General features: G+C 35.6%; 1 protein-coding gene across 4 annotated transcripts in view; it reads right to left on the bottom strand.

Moving 5' to 3' along the window:
* Positions 1-19,033, bottom strand: part of VPS8 (VPS8 subunit of CORVET complex) — a 242,373-nt gene that overhangs the window by 66,000 nt on the left and 157,340 nt on the right. For all 4 annotated transcript variants that reach the window (XM_019735832.2, XM_074328957.1, XM_074328952.1 and 1 more), the window contains 5 exons: positions 17,581-17,670; positions 14,368-14,410; positions 11,059-11,162; positions 7,014-7,095; positions 6,588-6,670 (listed from right to left, as the gene is read on the bottom strand). In XM_019735832.2, the coding sequence (XP_019591391.2) occupies positions 6,588-6,670; positions 7,014-7,095; positions 11,059-11,162; positions 14,368-14,410; positions 17,581-17,670 (402 nt within the window). The remainder of the gene's footprint in view (positions 1-6,587; positions 6,671-7,013; positions 7,096-11,058; positions 11,163-14,367; positions 14,411-17,580; positions 17,671-19,033) is intronic.

The following is a 19,033-nucleotide window of genomic DNA, read 5'->3' as shown; positions in this document are numbered from 1 at the left end:
GAAACACTAACTTATCATCTAATGTTCCTGAAAGAAACTTGTACAATTCAGATACCAGGCATCAGTTTGAATAGCCATTTAGAGGTCAGGAAGATCTTTGAGAACCTTTTCACACGTAAACATCTCCTGTGAAAAAAACTAAATATCTGAGCAACGGTGCATCTAAATAACTGTCACTCCCTATGTCTCCCCAGGGGACCTGATAAACTGAGGTGGATATGAAAACTACCATGGCTGGTATTAGGTACAGAAGTAAAGGGCTAACTTTCCAAGTTAGAAGATCTAGGCTAATGTTCCAGCTGTGCTCACTTAATACATGACTAAGGCAAGTTATTTAACCTTTCTGAGAGGCACTTTCCTCATGAGAAACAGGAGGACACCGCTACTTCCCCAGCTTAATGTATGCAGAGATCAAAGGAGATAAAGTGCTTTATAAACCGTTGAGAACTATTCAGGACATTAGGTGACTGACCCAACTACTATTAACTGAGTAGATACTATATCCCATGCACTGCCCTGGGACAGGAAATAGTCTAGTGGGGAAGATTTAAAATGGGTTAAACACTGGAACTGATTAGAAAAATGATGATGAGGGGGATTAAAAAAATAAAAACACCTAGGTACATAAAAACCCCTGGTTGGAGCACTTGATAACTTAAACGGACTGGGACAATTCCTTGAAAGACACAATCCGCCAAAACTCACACAAAAAGAAATAGATAATGTAAATAGACCTGTATCTCTTAAAATTGAATCAGTTAAGTACTAACCTTCCAAAAGAGAAGGCCCCAGACCCAGAAGGTTTCACTGGTTTATTCTACCAATATTTAAAGAAGAAATCACACAAATACTCTACCATCTGTTCCAAAAACAGAAGCAGAGGGAACATTTCTGTACTCATTCTATGAGGCCAGCGTTATCCTAATACCAAAGCAGACAAGACAACCTCAATTGAAATGCCAGTGCACAAATTTATGGATACAGATAAAATGATTCTAAAGTTTATGTGGAAAGACAAAAGACCCCAAATAGCCAACACAATACTGAAGAATGACAAAGTCAGAGAACACTACCCGACTTCAAAACTTATTATAGCTACAATAATCAATATAGTGTGGCACTGGTGAAAGACTTAGACAAATAGATCAATGAAAAAGAACAGAACACCCAGAAATAGACCCCCTTAAGTACATTCAACTGAGCAAAGGCAATTCAATGGAGAAAGGGATAGTCCTTTCAATGAATGGTGCTGGAATAACTGGACATCACATGCAGAATAATGACATGAAACTTTTCACAAATATTAACTCAAAACAGATCATAGACCTAAATGTAAAATGCAAAACTATAAAACTTCTAGAAGATAACATGGCAAAAATTCTAGATGACCTTGGGCCTGGTGATGAGTTTTTAGATACAACACCAAAAGCACAATCCATGAAAGAAAAAATTGAAAAGATGGACTTCATTACAATTGTAAAACTTTTGCTTTGTGAAAGACAGTTGAAAGAGTGAAAAGACAAACCACAGACTGGAAGAAAATATTTGCAAAGCACATATCTGATAAAGGACTTGTATAAAAAATATACAAAGAACTCTTAAAACTCAACAACAACAACAAACAACCCAACTAAAAAGCAGACAAAAAGAACTAAATAGACACCTCACCAATGGAGATATACAGATGGCAAATGAGCACATGAAAAGATGCTCATTGTCATTATTCATCAGGGTTGTGCTAATTAAAACAATGAGATACTACACACCTATTAGAATGGTTAAAATCCAAAACACTGAAATTATTGAGACTTGTTTTATAACCCAGAATATGGTCTATCTTGGTAAATGTTCCATATACACTTGAGAACAATGCGTATTCTGCGGCTATAATTGATTTATAAACATCAACTAAGTCAAAGTGGTTAAAAGTGTTCAGCAGAAATCTGCTGTTGTCCTTATTTTTGATCCTTTGTGTCTTTTTTCTCCGGCTACTTTTAGGCTTTTTTGTTAATCATTGATTTTGAGCAACTATAATGTGCCTTGTAGTTTTTATGTTTTTCGAGTTTGGGGTTATTTATCTGTGTGCTAACAATTCTCAATAAATTTGGAAACTTTTCAGTCAATATTTCTTCAAATGCTTTTTTCTGCTCGGACCCCCTTTTCAGGACTCCAAGTACATATATTTTGGACCACTTGAAAGTGTCTCACAGCTGACTGTTCCAGAGTTGATGCTCTGGTTCATCTTTTTCTGATTCACTTTATAGTGTTTCATTTTGGATCGTCTGTATCACTGTCTTCAAGTTCACTAACGTGTTTTTTTTCTATTTTGATTTTCTTGTCTGCTAATTCTAATATCCATGTCATATTTGGGTTTCGTTTTCCACCTTCTTTGCATACCTAATAAATTCTGATTCAATGTCATACACTGTAAATTTTACACCGTTGGGACCTGAATGTTTTTATATTTCTAAAAGTATTTTTAAGCTTTGTTCTGGGATGCAGTTGAATTACTTGGAAACAGTTCGATCCTTTCAGGTCTTGCCTTTGAGCTTTGTAAGGCATGACTGGTGCTATGTTTAGTCAGTCTAGGGCTAGCCAACTGTTTCCCACTACCAAGGACCTTTGAGCACTCTACCCAATGTTCTGTGAACTATGAGGTCTAGTCTTCACTAGTAGGAAAGATACTATTGTTGGCCCTGAGTGAGTGTGAGTATTATTCCCTTTAATCCTTTCAGGTGGTTCTTTCCCTGGCTTAGGTAGTTTCCTCAGATCGGGAACTTATACTTGAGGATGGCCTTTGGTACATCCCCAGGGTTGTCTCCTGGTACTTGCCCAGCAAACTCTGGCAACCTTGGTCTCTCTTGACTCTCAGCTCCATATTTTAAATCAATCAGTATTCCAGAAACTTCTTGGGATCCCCCTTCCTACACTATTTCCTGGACACTCTATCAAAACATTAAGCTGGGGCAGACAGGGCTCACCTTGCTTACTTCTGATCTCTCAGTAATCACCATCCTTTATTGCCTGATATCCAGTTTTTTGAAAACTGCTATTTCATATGTTTTGTCCAGTTTTTTGGTTGTCTCAACTAGGAGGGTAAATCCAGTTTCTGTTACTCCATCTTAGCCACAGTGTAATTCTCCCACCCCTGACTTTTACGTGCTAAAAATATGTATTGAGTCCCTATTATATGCCAGGTGCCTCTGGGCGAGGTGATAGTGATAGAGTCGAGGCAAAGTATAGTCGTATCCCCAAGGTCCCTCTGTACTTACAGAAAAAAATATATATCCTGATTCTTTGCTGTTTCCTAGAACTCCATTTCTGGCCTTCTGCTTTTCTTGCTCATTCACTTCCTTCTAAAGTTCATTGAATTTCACTTCTATGTGGATGATTTCCAAGTCTATATCTCCACTTCTTACCTCTTCCTATAAACTCCAGTTTTGTATTTCCCCACTGCTCACTGTTAGCCATGTAACCCTGATATCAGGGGATTACCTGGGTTCTTCTTGTGTTCATCTACATCTAAATAGTCGAAGAATCAAGTGGATTCTATCAACTAAGTAATTTCCAAATCCATTTTCTAGTATCCATTCTATGTAACTCAATTAACAAACATTGAGTACCGATTGCATTCCACGTATCGCTACACCTTCATTCTGGATCCCTTCCAATTTATCCTGTATAACATAGGCTGAGTGACCTTTCTAAAGAGAAACCTCATTCCATTATTTCTCTGCTTAAAATCCTATGATGAGAATTTACTGATTTAAAAATAAAACCCAGAGTCCTTACTATGGTTTACAAAGCAATTAAGGAGACATTCCCAGTCTGTCTCTTCAAATTTTAGCTCTGTGATTCACTTTTATTCTTGTCCTATGTTCCAAGAATACATAAACACTTACAACTCCCCATATGTACCATGTTTTACCTGTAATTCTTTGTATATATAATTCACTTTGCTTAGAATAGACCTATCTCTTTTTTCCCGATTCCTTTAGGCTCTTTCAGATTCAGTTCAGATATCACCTCCTCCAAGAAATCTTTCCAAATTCCCCAGTCTGTTTCAGATATATACTTTTATTGATATATATATATATATATATATATATATATATATATATTCATAAATCCAACTCATCCTAACTTATTCAAGAAAGATAATTATTATTAAGGTACTGGGGTACTTCAAGGATCCAAGTAAAGGAATGTAGGTAAGCCTTAAGAACTACAATTAGGAACTCAATGCCATCAGGATTTTCTCTCTGTGTGTTCTCCTCTCCCACTGTCTTGAATCCTCTTCTTGTATCTTTTTGCTTCTCTATGGTCTTGTCTATTTTCCTCTTTGCGTGTCTACTTCATTCTTCTCCTCCTCTCTATAGATTAACTTATTTTGTTTTAACTATTTCGGTCCATATGATGGAAAAGTAGTCAATGCCAGCTCCTGAACTTTGTGACTTATATAATCCAGAGACCTGAAGAGAGACTTGCTCGCCTTTCTCAAGTTCAGTTCTAAAATTTCCAGTAAAGGACACTGCTTGGCCCTGTTTAGGCCAGTTGCCCACCCTGAGTCAATCAGGTAGAGCCAGGAGGCAGGGTCACGCTTTCCGGTGGCTGTTCCTATTATAATCCCGTGGACCGAAAGTATAGGGATGGAGAGTGACAATCACCCTCATGGAGTTCAGAGCAGATGACCCTTGAAGGTGGCTACTGTTACTTGCTTAGAGCCCTGTGAATAGTTATATTAGAACATTTTCTTCTCTTGTCTATCATAGACCAAGGCCTGTTTTGTTTTTTTGTTTTTTAAGGAGGGTGCAGCTCACAGTGGCCCATACAGGGATTGAATTGGCAACCTTTTTCTGTCTCTAAGAGCTTTTTTAGGGTAAGAACTGTGCATTTCATCTATATAGGTAATGACCAAACAGGTTAATATATAATTAATAAACTAATTAATAATGAACTCTTCAAAAAATCAGGGGCTGAAACAAATGAAAAAGCTTACATGATATAATAGGAAAGAGCACAAATTAGGAGCTAAGAGACTTTGAGGGTATCCAAACTCTGCCACTAATGGTGGGGTAGGTGCTTAACTTGTCTATACTTCAGTTTCACCCTTCGTGAACAGAAAACTTTATGGTAGCCCTACCCTACCTCAAAGATTGTGTGCTTTAAATGAGATAATATCTGTGAAAGTAACATGAAAAAATAAAAATCTCTCTATAAATATAAGGTAGAGTTATTATAGTAATCACAAATGTGCAAATAAGGAATTTAAGAACTAGCATACCCTCCTGATTAGCAGGAGTTAATAACCACTGAGGGTAGAAAATGATAAGAATATAATTACAATGAATGCCAGTATAACTCAAAATAAAGCAAAGATTTTCAAGTATCAAAAGCCTTCAAAGACATGAATTTTAAAATAGAAATTTTTTTTAAAATCATGTTTTTGCCAAGGGAAAAATAGATTTTTTACTTATTATAATTTATGTATCAGAAAGTGTGGTTAAAGCTCAACATAAAGCAAAACGCATACACTGAAAGAGAAGCCTCTCTGAGCTTTAGGATTTCATCTTTCCTAATTTACTGGGTAAATTAAAGTATTCCTGCCTTATGGAGATATTTCTTTCATGTGATTAAAAACCTTACGAGAAATGCATTTTTAAATGAATATAAGAGAAGTAGTCTATATCAAAGAATTATTCAAAGACGACGGGGATCAAATGAGATAACATACGTAAAGAGACCGTCTCAATGATAAGATGTTATGTGATGACAGACTACTGGGTGCAGTGGTCTTTATCAGCAAAGGCCCAGACGCTGAATACCAGATGGGAAGAAGGGCTTGGAGAATCTTAAAAGAGAGCTGACAGGGACATTCTTGATTGGATAAAAATCATTTGAAAACTATAAAGACCAATGGCATCGTATTACTATCTTTTTTTTTTCTTGGTGTGTCTCTATACTGCATAAAGTGAAGGAAGACAAAATGGACTCCAAGGAGGATTCCTGTTGTTTCCCCAAGAATGTTCACAGATTTTAAAAAAAATATATCTTAGTGTATTGTTAATGTTCTCCTTTTGATGAAGTTGGAAAGGCTCAGGCCTTTTTGCTGAAGAAAACAGGCTAGAATGATGTTTTCTCCAAAAGCTTTGGCCAACAAGCCTGCTAGAATCTAAAGTAGGGGATGAGTTCTGGACATAAAGAAAGTTTTACTATGAGTTAGACAACCTAAGTAACAACCAATGATTAAGAAATGATTATGTTAACTTAATGTTTCTGTTATCTTTTTTTGATCTAAAAGTATAAGCAGCTGGAAATAATGGTAATTCTCTCCCAGTGAGCACACCAATAGGAAACCCCGAGCTAGCAGTTAACATGAGGGTCATTAGTGTGTGCCAGGCAAAACCATGCCACTGGAGTGCTAGGAAAGATTCAAGATGAGAGTTAGATATTTAGCTAATGCCCCAAATTACCTGCATCATGCTTGAGACACCTTTAAACATTAGTCCAATTTGCTGTTGTTTATATATAACTAAAGTATTAGCTGAAATTGATCAACATCGAATTTTTTAACCTTTTTAACTCACCTGTAAGATTCTTTGCAAGATTGATGGAAGGGCAATAAATGTTGCCATGCTGTTTAGAACTTGCATGGTCAAAGATTTCAGAGCTGTTGTAATAAAACATTAATATTAAGGTTAGTTTAAAATAAGAGTTTTTGGTTTTTCTTACAAGTCAGTGGGAAATGGTAGATTCATATAGTTTTCTAGAAACTTAGCTAACCAAGGCTAGTTTGATATTTTAAGGTTAAGTATTGATAAGTTGCAAAGCTATTACTAGTCAAGACAAATGATATAATTGGTGCCACAGAAAGAATTGAACCTGAAAGATGAGATCAACACTACAATATGATTTCATTAAGAAAGATATGATAATTGGAAAAGGTTATCACAATGATTATCTTTAGCAGATAAAAATGAGGCAATGGTACAGGTAGATTCTGATCAACTTACCTTCAGAGTGTACATGAGGTACAGCTGAACTAGACAGCTTCTGAGGGGCCATCATTGCTTCCAACAATGGAAACCAGAGTGTCTGTCAGAGGAAAACAAAAACAAAAGTGTTGTTATTGTTAAGTAACATCAGCATAGTGTTTCACAGGTTGAAATGTACTTTCCACATACATTTGTTGGTAAAATTAGAAAAAGATGGAACACTTGACTGGGAAGAGAAAAGACAATAAAAAGCAGAGACCATAGCTAGAAAAGATAGCTTTACCCTACACCTTGGGGAAAAAAGGAAGCTGAAGTTAAGTAAGTGTAGACCTCAGAACTGCAATCTTCTGTGTCTCAGGAGGGTGGATTCAATGGAGCCAGGACAGAGCCTCCTGCTAGGTTCTGACTTACTCTGGTATAAATGCATCACCGACCAAGTCTAAATAATCCTGTGCACTGCAGAAGGAAAGAGACACCCCCTACACCTACCTTTCCCCCATTTTTCTTCAACTATGTCAAACAAGATATATGAATAAAGGTTATCCAAAGTTTTTTCCTACATCAAGCATTATTTTGTATTTCCTTAGTCATCACAGACCAAGAAGTGGAAGTTAACATTATTTCAATTAACATTTGCAACCACATCACGAGATAGAGCTATCGTGTATTTATTCCTATTACACTGAACACTGTATTATATGCTTTACATACATTTTCTCATTTCAGTCTCATAGTAACCTTATACAGTAAGCATTATCTTCAGTTGCAAGAAGAAAATTAAGCTTAGAGAAGTTAAATAATTTGCCAAAGATCACAACGCCAGTAAATTGGTATCTGACTCCAAATTCTGCACACTTAAGACTTAGGAAAAATCTTTATCATCATAAAGAAGTGCAACATCAAATATCTTGATTAAACAAATTCTAATTCAGACACTTTTTGACAAAAAAATATAAATTTCCCTTTTGCCACATCAAAGGCTTTGTTCCTGTTTCTGATTAAAAGATACAGATTCAAATACAGTCATAATAATCCCCAAAGTTCTAGAGGCATGGATTTTATATCTAATTCTACCATTAATATATGTGAACCTGGACATATTTCAGCTTATGTAAACATGAACCGCTCTATTTATAACATAATTGTTATCTTTCCTTAAAATTTCCATGTGAAGAAGAATATCACATATATATTAGAGAGGAGATGGATGGGTTGAAAAATTAAAAAGGCTTAGTATTAAATATGTATATACATAAATTTAACAATTTTGCCCTTTTCTGTTTTTCTATCAAAGTACAACCATGTCCAAATATAGCCAGCTAACCAAAAGATAAATGAAAATAAAAACTTAGGATGGAAAAATCATGGCAAAAGGACTGGTGTAAAACCCATAATCCATTTAAATAAAAATTAAACAATTATGAGAACTATGGATTCAGGAAAGAACGCGTTATTAACCTTAATAAGGTAAAGTAACATAACTAATTAAAATTAAGAGGGTTGGAGAAGAGAGGTTAGAGCAAGCAAGAGTGCATGCAAATTTCCTTACCGGCTTGGCATCACAGATATTATAAAAAACTGAAATGTATTTGAAAACCTATTAGACTTCATATTTTTTAAAACTTTAGTGACATTTATAAAAAATAGTATGGTAAATAAATATTTGAAATTTAGAAATTCCTTAGTTTTACATAATCTTCCTAAATGAGATTGTATACCAGGTTTATTTTTAAAAGCAAACATTTGATTCAATTTTTCTAAAATCATGTTAACCAAGACAGATAAAAATATCTAGAGTGATATTTACCAAATGATGATGGTTATTTTTGCGTGATAGGATAGCTACAGGGTAATTTTTTTTCTTCAATACATGATTTTGATTGCATCTTTAAAATATCACAAAAGAGTCTGAGGAATCACTCAACATCTCGGTGTTTCTGTAGCTGGACAACTTAGATCTTATTCAACAGCCTGCGGAACTATTCCTTTTTCAGAAACACATACCATCCCAAAATTTTCTGATATCCTTGTTTTTAACTGCTGTGGCTTGTTGAATCAAAGCAGCTGAATTTGATACAAGTTCAGTATCATTTCCTTCAAGAATTAACTCATTTTTCTGGGCTTGAGATACTGAACAAGCAACACTTGACCTCATGCGAACCTTGCAGATATATTTTTCACCCAAGAAATTTCGGATTTCAACAGGAGAACCATTCTCCTGAATAACGTTGATGGGGAAGTGAGCTCGCGCAGACCGCATCGTGTTTCAGAAGCCCAATGTAACCCTCGATCGTGTTCTGTATGTGACAGGTAGTGCGAACAGGAGCCAGTTCCTTCCTATGTCCCCACCATTGTCACCGGAGCCTCTTCTTTTCTTTCCAGGGAGACTGAGTTCTACATGGATGTGATCGAAGTTCCACAGGGTGCCTCTGGGGCCCTTCACAGTAACTGTGGTCCCTGCGGAGTGACGTCCACGTTTTCTAGGACGTCCAGTCTGACTGCTGAGAATAGTCTGCATCCTCACTTTATCCTTTGCTATAGATGCAGCAAAGCCAGGGTAATTTTTTAAAACATCCTTCTTTGTAAGTTTCTGTATTGCAGGATTTTTTTTTTTTTAATGACGGATATGTATTTTTTTTACACACAAAAAAATTTTAATAAAGAAAATAGTCACATCTATTAGGTAAATGTGCTTGTTATACATAATTTATATTCTAAAGAGTTATCAAATTTTATGATCTTAAAAATCCTTCACATATGAAAGACAGTTTGAGGAATATAATCAATAATGTTGTAAAGATTTTGTAGGGGGTCAGATAGACACTTGTCTTATTAGGGAGACCACTTCATGGATGGTGTAGGTGCCTGACCACTGCACTGTACACCTGAAGCTGAAGCTGAATAATAATGAATGTCAACTATATTTTAATATTATATACATATATAGTCACAGGATGTGGAGTACAGCAGAAGGAATAGAGTCAGTGGAACTGTAACAGCTATATATGATGTCAGAGGGGTAGGAGATTGGGGAAGGCGGGTTATCACTTTGTGAGGGGTATAAATGTCTAACTGTTACATTGTTTTGTACACCTGAAACTAATAAAAAAAAACCCTTCACAAAAACGTAAAGAAGTTTACCCATCTCATAAGAACAGAAAACAAACCAAGTTTATTATTGCCATTGTAACACGTATGGCTAACTTGAAACATTTACCCTGCTTCCCATTTCAGAAAACCAGGCAGTGCAAAGAGGCCAGGTAGTGGCAAGTGAGAGGCCACAGCCTGGAGGGCCAGGCACCAGAGGACTTACGCATATGCATATCACGCTGCCAAAGTTTCACTTCTTATAACTACTGTAGAACTTAGCTGTCAAGTCACATCTCGCCCCCTTAGTTTCTGCTTCCCTGCTGTGACTCCCACCTGCACAGGAGCTCAGTGTTGTGTTCTCCTTTACTGCAGTCTGGAATCTGTTGCAGAAGTGCTTCCAACCTTAACTGCACTCCGAAATCATGTGGGAAGCTTTAAAACATACCGATGACTGGGTCACAGCCACAGAGACTTTAGTTGACCTGGGGTGCAGTGTGTGTGCTGGGAGTTTTCAAAGCTCCCACGTGACTTTAATGTGCAGCCAAGGTTGGGAACTACTGTATCATAACCTTCCTCAACCTTTTCCAGCTTTCTCTGTATCCCGAAGGGTTTTCCTCCAGTTCCTCATGCTCACTTTCATCCATGGGGAATAGAAGATAAATGATGACAGATCTACAATATTACTACACAAAATACAGAAAATCTCAGTCCAAAGAGAACAAGGACATCTAGTATTCACACACCAACGTTTTGCGGCACAGCCAAATCTAAGAATATAAAGCCTTTTGTGAGAACCAAGAGGGCAGGCAAACCTCATAGTAACTTTGGGAGTCTTATACACCTGGGAGCACTAAACAGTGATTAAAATCCAGTTGGACTGAACTCAGATCGCTGAGAGGGCAGTGGAAATAGAATTAATTCCTACTTTCAGACCAGAACAGACTTTTAAATACCTAAGTAGTCATTCTCCTACCTCTCTTTGCTGCTGGTTCAAATTATGTGAATTTCTCTGGCAAAGGGCGATTGTCTCTGCCACAGCATCTTCAACATCCTTCAACGAGGGATCCTCTTTGGTGTCTAGATTCAGAAAAATTGCTAATATCACTTAAGGATATATTAATGATAATCTCAAAGCTTCTGTAAAAAATTAAAAAAATTTCTCTGTATACCTTTAGTTTTCTATTACATAATCATCGATAAGACCCGATACCGAGGTTTAGTAGATTCAAAACCAGATGATTCTGTGCAATACTTTTCTATATCAATGTTAAACATTCATAGGACATATAAAGTACACCAAATTTGGCAATTTAATATGCTTTAGCTATGGAAAATTCCCAATAATCTATTTGTGGATTAGTGGAGAGATTATCTTTCACCTTTCTTCTCTACTATTTCTTCCTCTGTTTCTTAATTGTGGGTATTCCTCCAAAATACTAAATACTTTAGGCCCTTTTCTTTTCATTTTTCAGTAATTTCAGCCACTCTTATGGTTTTAATTTTCACATGCTTGCTAATAACTTTCAAATATACACCTCCATCCCTTATTCCTTTCAAAATCTGCAGGTTGAATTTTCAACGGACTCTAAGACATCTGTCTCTACATGGATGTCCTGCAATCACCTTGAATTTTCTATATGAAAAACCCAACCTATTTTTCTCACTTCAAATCTACTCCTCTCCCTACAATTCCAAACTAAATTAATGGAACTATCATCTTTAAGTCAACTAGTTTATAAACCTTCATCACCTTTGATGCTTCTCTCTCATTCACCCATTCAATTTTGTTACCCACACAGCCAATATTGTTAATTCTACTTCCATACTCTCATATGCCCACTACTTTTACTCTGCGAAACTCTTCATCACCTTATTTGCACTATAGCAGCAGTCTCTTAATTAAACTGTTGACTTCTAAATCTTGCCTCCCGCATTCCCTTTTGTGCTGTCACTAAAGTTTTCTTAAGCGCAAATCCAAACATACAAGTCCCATCCACAAAAACCATCGAAGACTTCTAATTTTTAAAAATAGACTGTGAGTAAACCTCTCATCCTAAGTAAACCTAGTAAACACTCTGGCTCAGCTTCTCACACTCTGTGCTTTTATATCACCAGATTATTTCTTACTCCCTGAGGTTGCCGGCCAGGTACTTTCATGTTCATGTTCTCCTCGGCCTAGAAGGCCCTTTCCTTGCTTTTTGCCTATGAAACGCCTATTCTTCATTCCAATCTTAATTACTTTAAAGGTCATGTCTTCCACAAAAGTATCTTTGATTCATTAGCTACAAATTGTTCCCTAATTTTCCACAATCCTTGCCACTTTTAATGCACCTCTTTTATAATACTTGACTCCACCTGCTCTGCAAGTTTTTAATTCACATATCTGTCTCCTTCACAAGACTGTAGTTCTTTGGGTGAGAACTGTCTTTTAGCCATCTGTATAAATAACCCATGGGAACTAGCAGAGTGTATTGCAATCAGCATCCTCTCAAATTCTTAAGCATACTGTCAAAATTGAATCTGAAAGTAAATGGTAGACATGAGACTACTACTGAGAAATTTATCTTCATGAGAATTCAAAGAACTGTCTTCTCTAGACATATCACCTGCAAATCATTGCAGTGCTATGGGGAAATATATGTCTTACTTTTCCCTCAATCTTTCATGTAATCTCTGCAAAAGATATTCTCATAACACTAAATTGAAAAAGAAAAATGTCATAAATGCAACAGACCTAACATAGTCTAATTGACTGAATACACACTGACAGTACAAAAATAGTAATTAAATGTTTACTTGGATTAAATATGGAAAAGTTACGAAGTGTTTACTGAGGTTCCAAAAATAAATAATCTACAGAGAATCAGGGTACCAATGTTTGGGAGAATGTGTGGGCCAAGGGGTCCAAGAAATGTATTTTGAAAATGTTAAGTAATAGGAAAACAAATAATCCAATTAAAACGTGGGCGAAGGACTTAAATAGACATTTCTCCAAAGAAGATATACAAATGGCCAACAAGTACATGAAAAGATGCTAAATATCACTAATAATTAAGGAAATGCTAATCAAAACCACAATGAGATACCACCTCACCCATGAGGATGGCTACTATCAAGAGAACTGAAAATAACAATTGTTAATGAGGATGTGGAGAAATTTAAACTCATGTGCATTGCTGGTGGAAACGTAAAATGATATAGTGCTATGGAAAACAACATGATGGTTCCTCAAAAAATTAAAAATAGAATTACCATTTAATCTAGCAATCCTACTTCTGATGTTTGCACACCCATGTTCATAGCAGCATTATTTACAATACTCAAAGGTGAAAGAAACCCAAGTGTCCACTGATCGATCAATGGATACAAAATGTGGTATATACGTAAAATGGAATATTATTCAGACTTTAAAAGGTATGGAATCATGACATGTGCTACAACATGGATAGATCTTGAAGACAGTACGTTAAATGTAATAAGCTAGATCCAAAAGGACAAATACTGTAGGTCCACTTATATGAGATACTTAGAGTAATCAAATTCATAGAGTCAGAGAATAGAATGGTGGTTACTAAGGGCTGAGTGGAGAGGAGGAAATAGGGAGCAACTGTGTAATGGGTATAAAGTTTCAGTTTGGGGAGTTGGAAAAATCCTGGGGATAGATGGTGGTGATAATTGCACAACAGTGTGAATGTACTTAATGTCACTTAACTGTACACTTAAAAATGGTTTCAATGGTGAATTTCATGTTAGCATATTTTACCAAATAAATTTTTTAAATATAAAGAAATATAATGGGAATTATATAGCTATCTGTGACAAAGCCACTCAAGAGTCTAAATTCTCAGGTTTTATGCTTTGTGCTAAAATTATATAAATTCAGTACAGAAACACTGGTTATCACTCACTGATTAGAAACTCTGATTTGCTGTTCCTGAGCATATTATAGTAATTTTTAACACATTAGTTATGCACCTCATTTACAACCAAAACGTAAGTAGAGAAATATAACCAAAAAAAAAGTCAATACCAGCAAAGAGTGCCTAATTTTCTGTACATTGAACTCCACTGACAATTAGCATCACAAAGCCACATGGTTTATATGATCTCCTATTATGAGCCCTTGAAAATGAACTAAAATTGGAATCAATGTTAAAGTGGATAAACAGCAATTATGCAGATCAAAGTAATTATTACTTAATAAATGCAATTTATTAGACAACATCTTTAACAACATGAAGTTGATTGAAAAAGAAATTGTAAATTACACTCAAGAACTTACTTTCATCTTGATGGGTTATCTCTTGAAGTTTGCTTTGTAGTCTCTAGGAGATAAAAAGAACACTAATTTCTAATCCACCAAATATCTGAATTAACATTTTTTATCAGAAAAACTCAGGAAACAACAAGGTTATTAAGAATGGTTTCTGTTATTCAGAAGAGAATTCTTGCGTATATAGAAAGCATAGTATCAAGTATCACTTATTTTGCCCCACTTCTGCTTCTGTTGTACCACCCACATAGTCACCACTGACATTCTTTAGGCACAGTAATGAGGATTAGAAGTTATCCATGCTTTGGGTAAGGGGATAAAATTCATACTGGGTTATGAGAAAAAGGGGTGAGTGGGAATAAAAAAGGACATGATGAGTCTACCCCACAGTGTGGGGCACAGCTTTCAGTGACATCGCCTAAATATGCAGTCGTAGAGGCCACTGCTCTCCTGACTCCTAAACCCTTAGACACTCTTAACTGATATTCCAAAGGCTTCTTAATATATACAGAAGCTGACTTGAATATATCCCTTCTACCCAAAATCTTCTCCTTTTCTTGAGGTCCCTTACAGGCTAATGTTAAGTGAAAAATCATAGGATTGTCATTAACTACTCCCTCTCATTCACGCCATACTGTATTTAAATGATCAGTAAGTTCTCAAATTCACATCCTCTTCTCTCCATCACTGCCACACCTAGCTCAGGCCCTCACTGATTCCCACCTGTACTACTGCAACAGCATCCCAAGTGCTCTCTGCTTCCAGTTTTACCTCCCCCTTCTCTATACGCCACTCCCCCATCCTCCCACAGTCCTAGCATTTGTTTCTAGCCTGACCTGCCTATACATGGATAACTGAGCACTAGGAAAGCTGCTGGCTCCTCTCCTAGCAGCAGTTCATATTTCTTTGCAGCCCCATGCCTTTACAAATGATAGTCTGACTCCCTGCAAGGATCTCCTGCTTCTTTTCTCCCGTCCATGCCAGGGATACCTTTCCTTATCCTTTAAAAATAGGTTCATGGTATCTTCAACAAATTGCAAGGAAAAAAGAGATGTAGGGATAACTTAGAGATAAAAAGAGGTTAAGAGCCTACTCAAAGCCTCCGTGGAATATCCTTCCTGGTCTGTTTTACAATTACATGAGGAGCCAATATGGAGCACTTTTTGATATAAATAAGACATCTGTAATCTATTCTTAATTAGATGAATATTTAAAAAACTGATATAACACTTCACACCCATTAAAATGGCTACTATCAAGAAAACAGAAAATAGGGTGGCCGAATGGCTCAGTTGGTTAGAGTGCAAGCTCTGAATAACAGGGTTGCCAGTTTGATGCCCACATGGGCCAGTGAGCTGCACCCTCCACAACTAGATTGAAGACAATGAGCTGCCGCTGAGCTTCTGGAGGGGTGGCCAGATGGCTCTGTTGGTTAGTGCGCAAGCTCTCAACAACAAGGTTGCCGGTTCAACTCCCACATAGGATGGGGGGCTGTGCCCCCTGCAACTAGACTGAAAACAGTAACTGGACTTGGAGCTGAGCTGCGCCCTCCGCAACTAGATTGGAAGACAACGACTTGGAGTTGATGGGCCCTGGAGAAACACACTGTTCCCCAATATTCCCCAATAGAATTCAAATAATAATAATAATAATAATTTTAAAAAAAAGGAAAACAGAAAATAGGTGTTGGTGGGCATGTGGAAAAACTGAAACCTTAGTGCATTGCTGGTAGAAATGTAAAATGATATAGCCACTATGGAAAACGGTATGGTAGTTCCTCAAAAATTAAAAATAGAATCCGCATTTAATCCAGCAATCCCACTTCTGGGTATATACCCAGAAGAACTGAAAACAGGGACTCAAAAAGATATTTGTGTACCCATGTTCATAGTAGCATTATTCACAATAGTCAAAAGGTAGAAGCAACCCAAGTGCCCATCGATGAATTAATAGATAATGTGGTATATACATAAAACGAAATATTTAGCCTTAAAAAGGAATGAAATTCTGACACGTGCTACAACATGGATAAATCTTGAAGACTTTATGCTAAGTATAATAGACAAAGAAGCACAAATACTGTATATTTTCACTTTAATGAGGTACCTAGAGTAATCAAATTTATAGAGTCTAAAAGCAGAGTGGTGATTTCCAAGGGCTGGGTTGAGGAAGAATGGGGAATAATTGTTTAATGGGTTTGTGAATTGGAAAAAGTTCTGGAAATGGGTGATGGTGATGGTTGTACAGCAATGTAAATATACTTAATGCCACTGAAACGGTAAATTTCATGTTTCATATATTTTACAATTAAGAGAATGGGAAAATAATTTTTTCCAAAAGTCATAGAACACCAACTGTCAGTGAGAATGTGAAGCAACCAAAACATTCATACATTATTGGTGAGATGTAAAATGCTACAACCACTTTGGAAAGAGGTCTGATAATTTCTTATAAAACTAAATCTATACCTATTCTGTGACCCAGCAATTCACTCCTTTGTATTGACTCTCAGGAAATGAAAACATCTGTGTGTAAGAGTGATCATAGCAGCTTTATTCAAAAGAGCCAAATGCTACAAATAGTCCAGGTGTCAATCAACAGAAGCATAGTAAACTGTGGTATACTCATACAATTAAATACTACTCTGCAATAAAAGGAACAAACTACTGATACATGCAATAACAGAGATAAGTCTCAAAAACATTATGTTCAATGGAAGAAGAATTACATAAGAGTACCTACTGAATGATTCCATTAATGTGAATGAATAAAATAGGCAAAACTAATTCATGGTGAAAAATGTCAGAAGAGTGATTATGTCTGGAGAATGGGAGTGGGAACTAACTGGGGAGGAGAAGGAGGGAACTTTCTGGGGTGAAGGTAATGTTCTCTACCTTGTTAGATACTAGGGTTACCTGTGTATGCATTTGTGAAAACTCATCAAGTGGTACATTTAAGACGTATACATTCTGTTGTATGTAAATATTACCCTAAAAAAGTACCACAAAGAAATATTGAACTCTAGTCAATTACACCCATAAATATTTAGAGGTAAAATGTACTGTCTCCAATTTACTTTGTAACATAAAAAATTAAGGTGGATTGATGAAAATTTATACAATGCTACATGTCAATTATAAATATATCTCAAAAAAAGATAGATTGATGAATGAATAGAGGGATCGATAGAAACATGACAAAGCAAACAGAGTAAAATATTACCTTTAGCATTATTAAGAAGGCACCATGAATATCTCCTTTCTTTTCTAACAGATAGGCAGTGACTTCATGAAGTTGATACCTCTGGGCAATCTAGGAAAGAAGATAAAGATTTTTGTTCACAAATCTTGTTTGTGAAGAAGGAAGATCCTATTAAGAATGAGAAAAAACAACATGATAAGAATGAACTCATAACTTAGTAGTATGCTACTGTACAGTATAATATGTAAATATCTGACTTTCTAGTCCTATAATGGCCCATTTGGGATTTACTGGACCAAGTGCATTGATTTTTTTTCATTTATTTATTTTAAAAATTGTTACACACCTGAATGAGGTATATCCACTGGAGAAAATGTCACATGCATACACAACCAGTAATACTATAATCACATGCATACATAACCAGTAATACTATAAATCAAAAACTGATCAGTGTAATTATACACAGAATATTTAGAACAAAATGATAATGAAAATACTAAACATCAACTTGTGAGTTCTTATTAAAAATTAATAAAGTTTCTAATGAGTAAAAAAAAAATACCAATTAAGCTTGGATAAAAGAAAATAAGTACAGAAAATAATACCATAGAAGGAAACAATAGAAAAATAATAGAGAGGTTTAACGAATCCCAAATTAGTCTCAAAAGACTAATCAAGTAGAATAAAACTTTCTTAGGCGTGAAAAAAATAGAGAGGCACAAGTAACATATTAACAGGTTAACAGATCAAAGGAGAAAAATGTGATCATCTCAATAAATGCAGAAACAGTATTTGATAAAATGCAGCACCTATTCTTCACAAAAACAAAAACAATACAAAATACTCTTACCCAAACTGAGAATGGAACTTTACCTTAATAAAAAGTATCTATCAAAATCTAATATACAACATGCACCATATTTAATGTAAAATGTTAGATACATTCTCTTTTAAATCACAAATATGAGTGCACAGTATTACTGCTTCTATTCAAAATATCCTAGAGCTCCCAGACATCTGATAAGAGAAAGAAAAAAGTACAAGATTGGAAAGAAGAAAACCAACTATCATTATTCATAGCAATATTATATTCATTAAAAATATATAAAAACTATTAAATGAAAAAAGAATTCAGCCTGGTTGCCAGATACAAAACAATATACAAAAATTAATAATGTATCACAGCAATAATAAATAAAAAAGTCATTTCAAAAAATTTCCTCTCCATGTTAACAAAAGTGTAAGTACCTAGGAACAAATTTAAGATGTGTAAGAATCTTATGTAAAATATTATATAAAGTTATAAAACCTCACCAAAGAGCATAAAAGGCATTTTAAAAAGATAACCATGTTCCTGAATATGAAGACAATACCATAAGATGTCAATCCTCCTTAAATTAATCTATAAATTCAATGTATTTTTTTCATCAAAATCACAGAATATAGCTTTTTAAAGGAACCTGACAATGTG

This window comes from Rhinolophus sinicus, linkage group LG01 (assembly GCF_036562045.2).
Source record: "Rhinolophus sinicus isolate RSC01 linkage group LG01, ASM3656204v1, whole genome shotgun sequence".
Lineage (NCBI taxonomy): Eukaryota > Metazoa > Chordata > Mammalia > Chiroptera > Rhinolophidae > Rhinolophus > Rhinolophus sinicus.
This window is presented reverse-complemented; position numbering and strand designations above follow the sequence as displayed.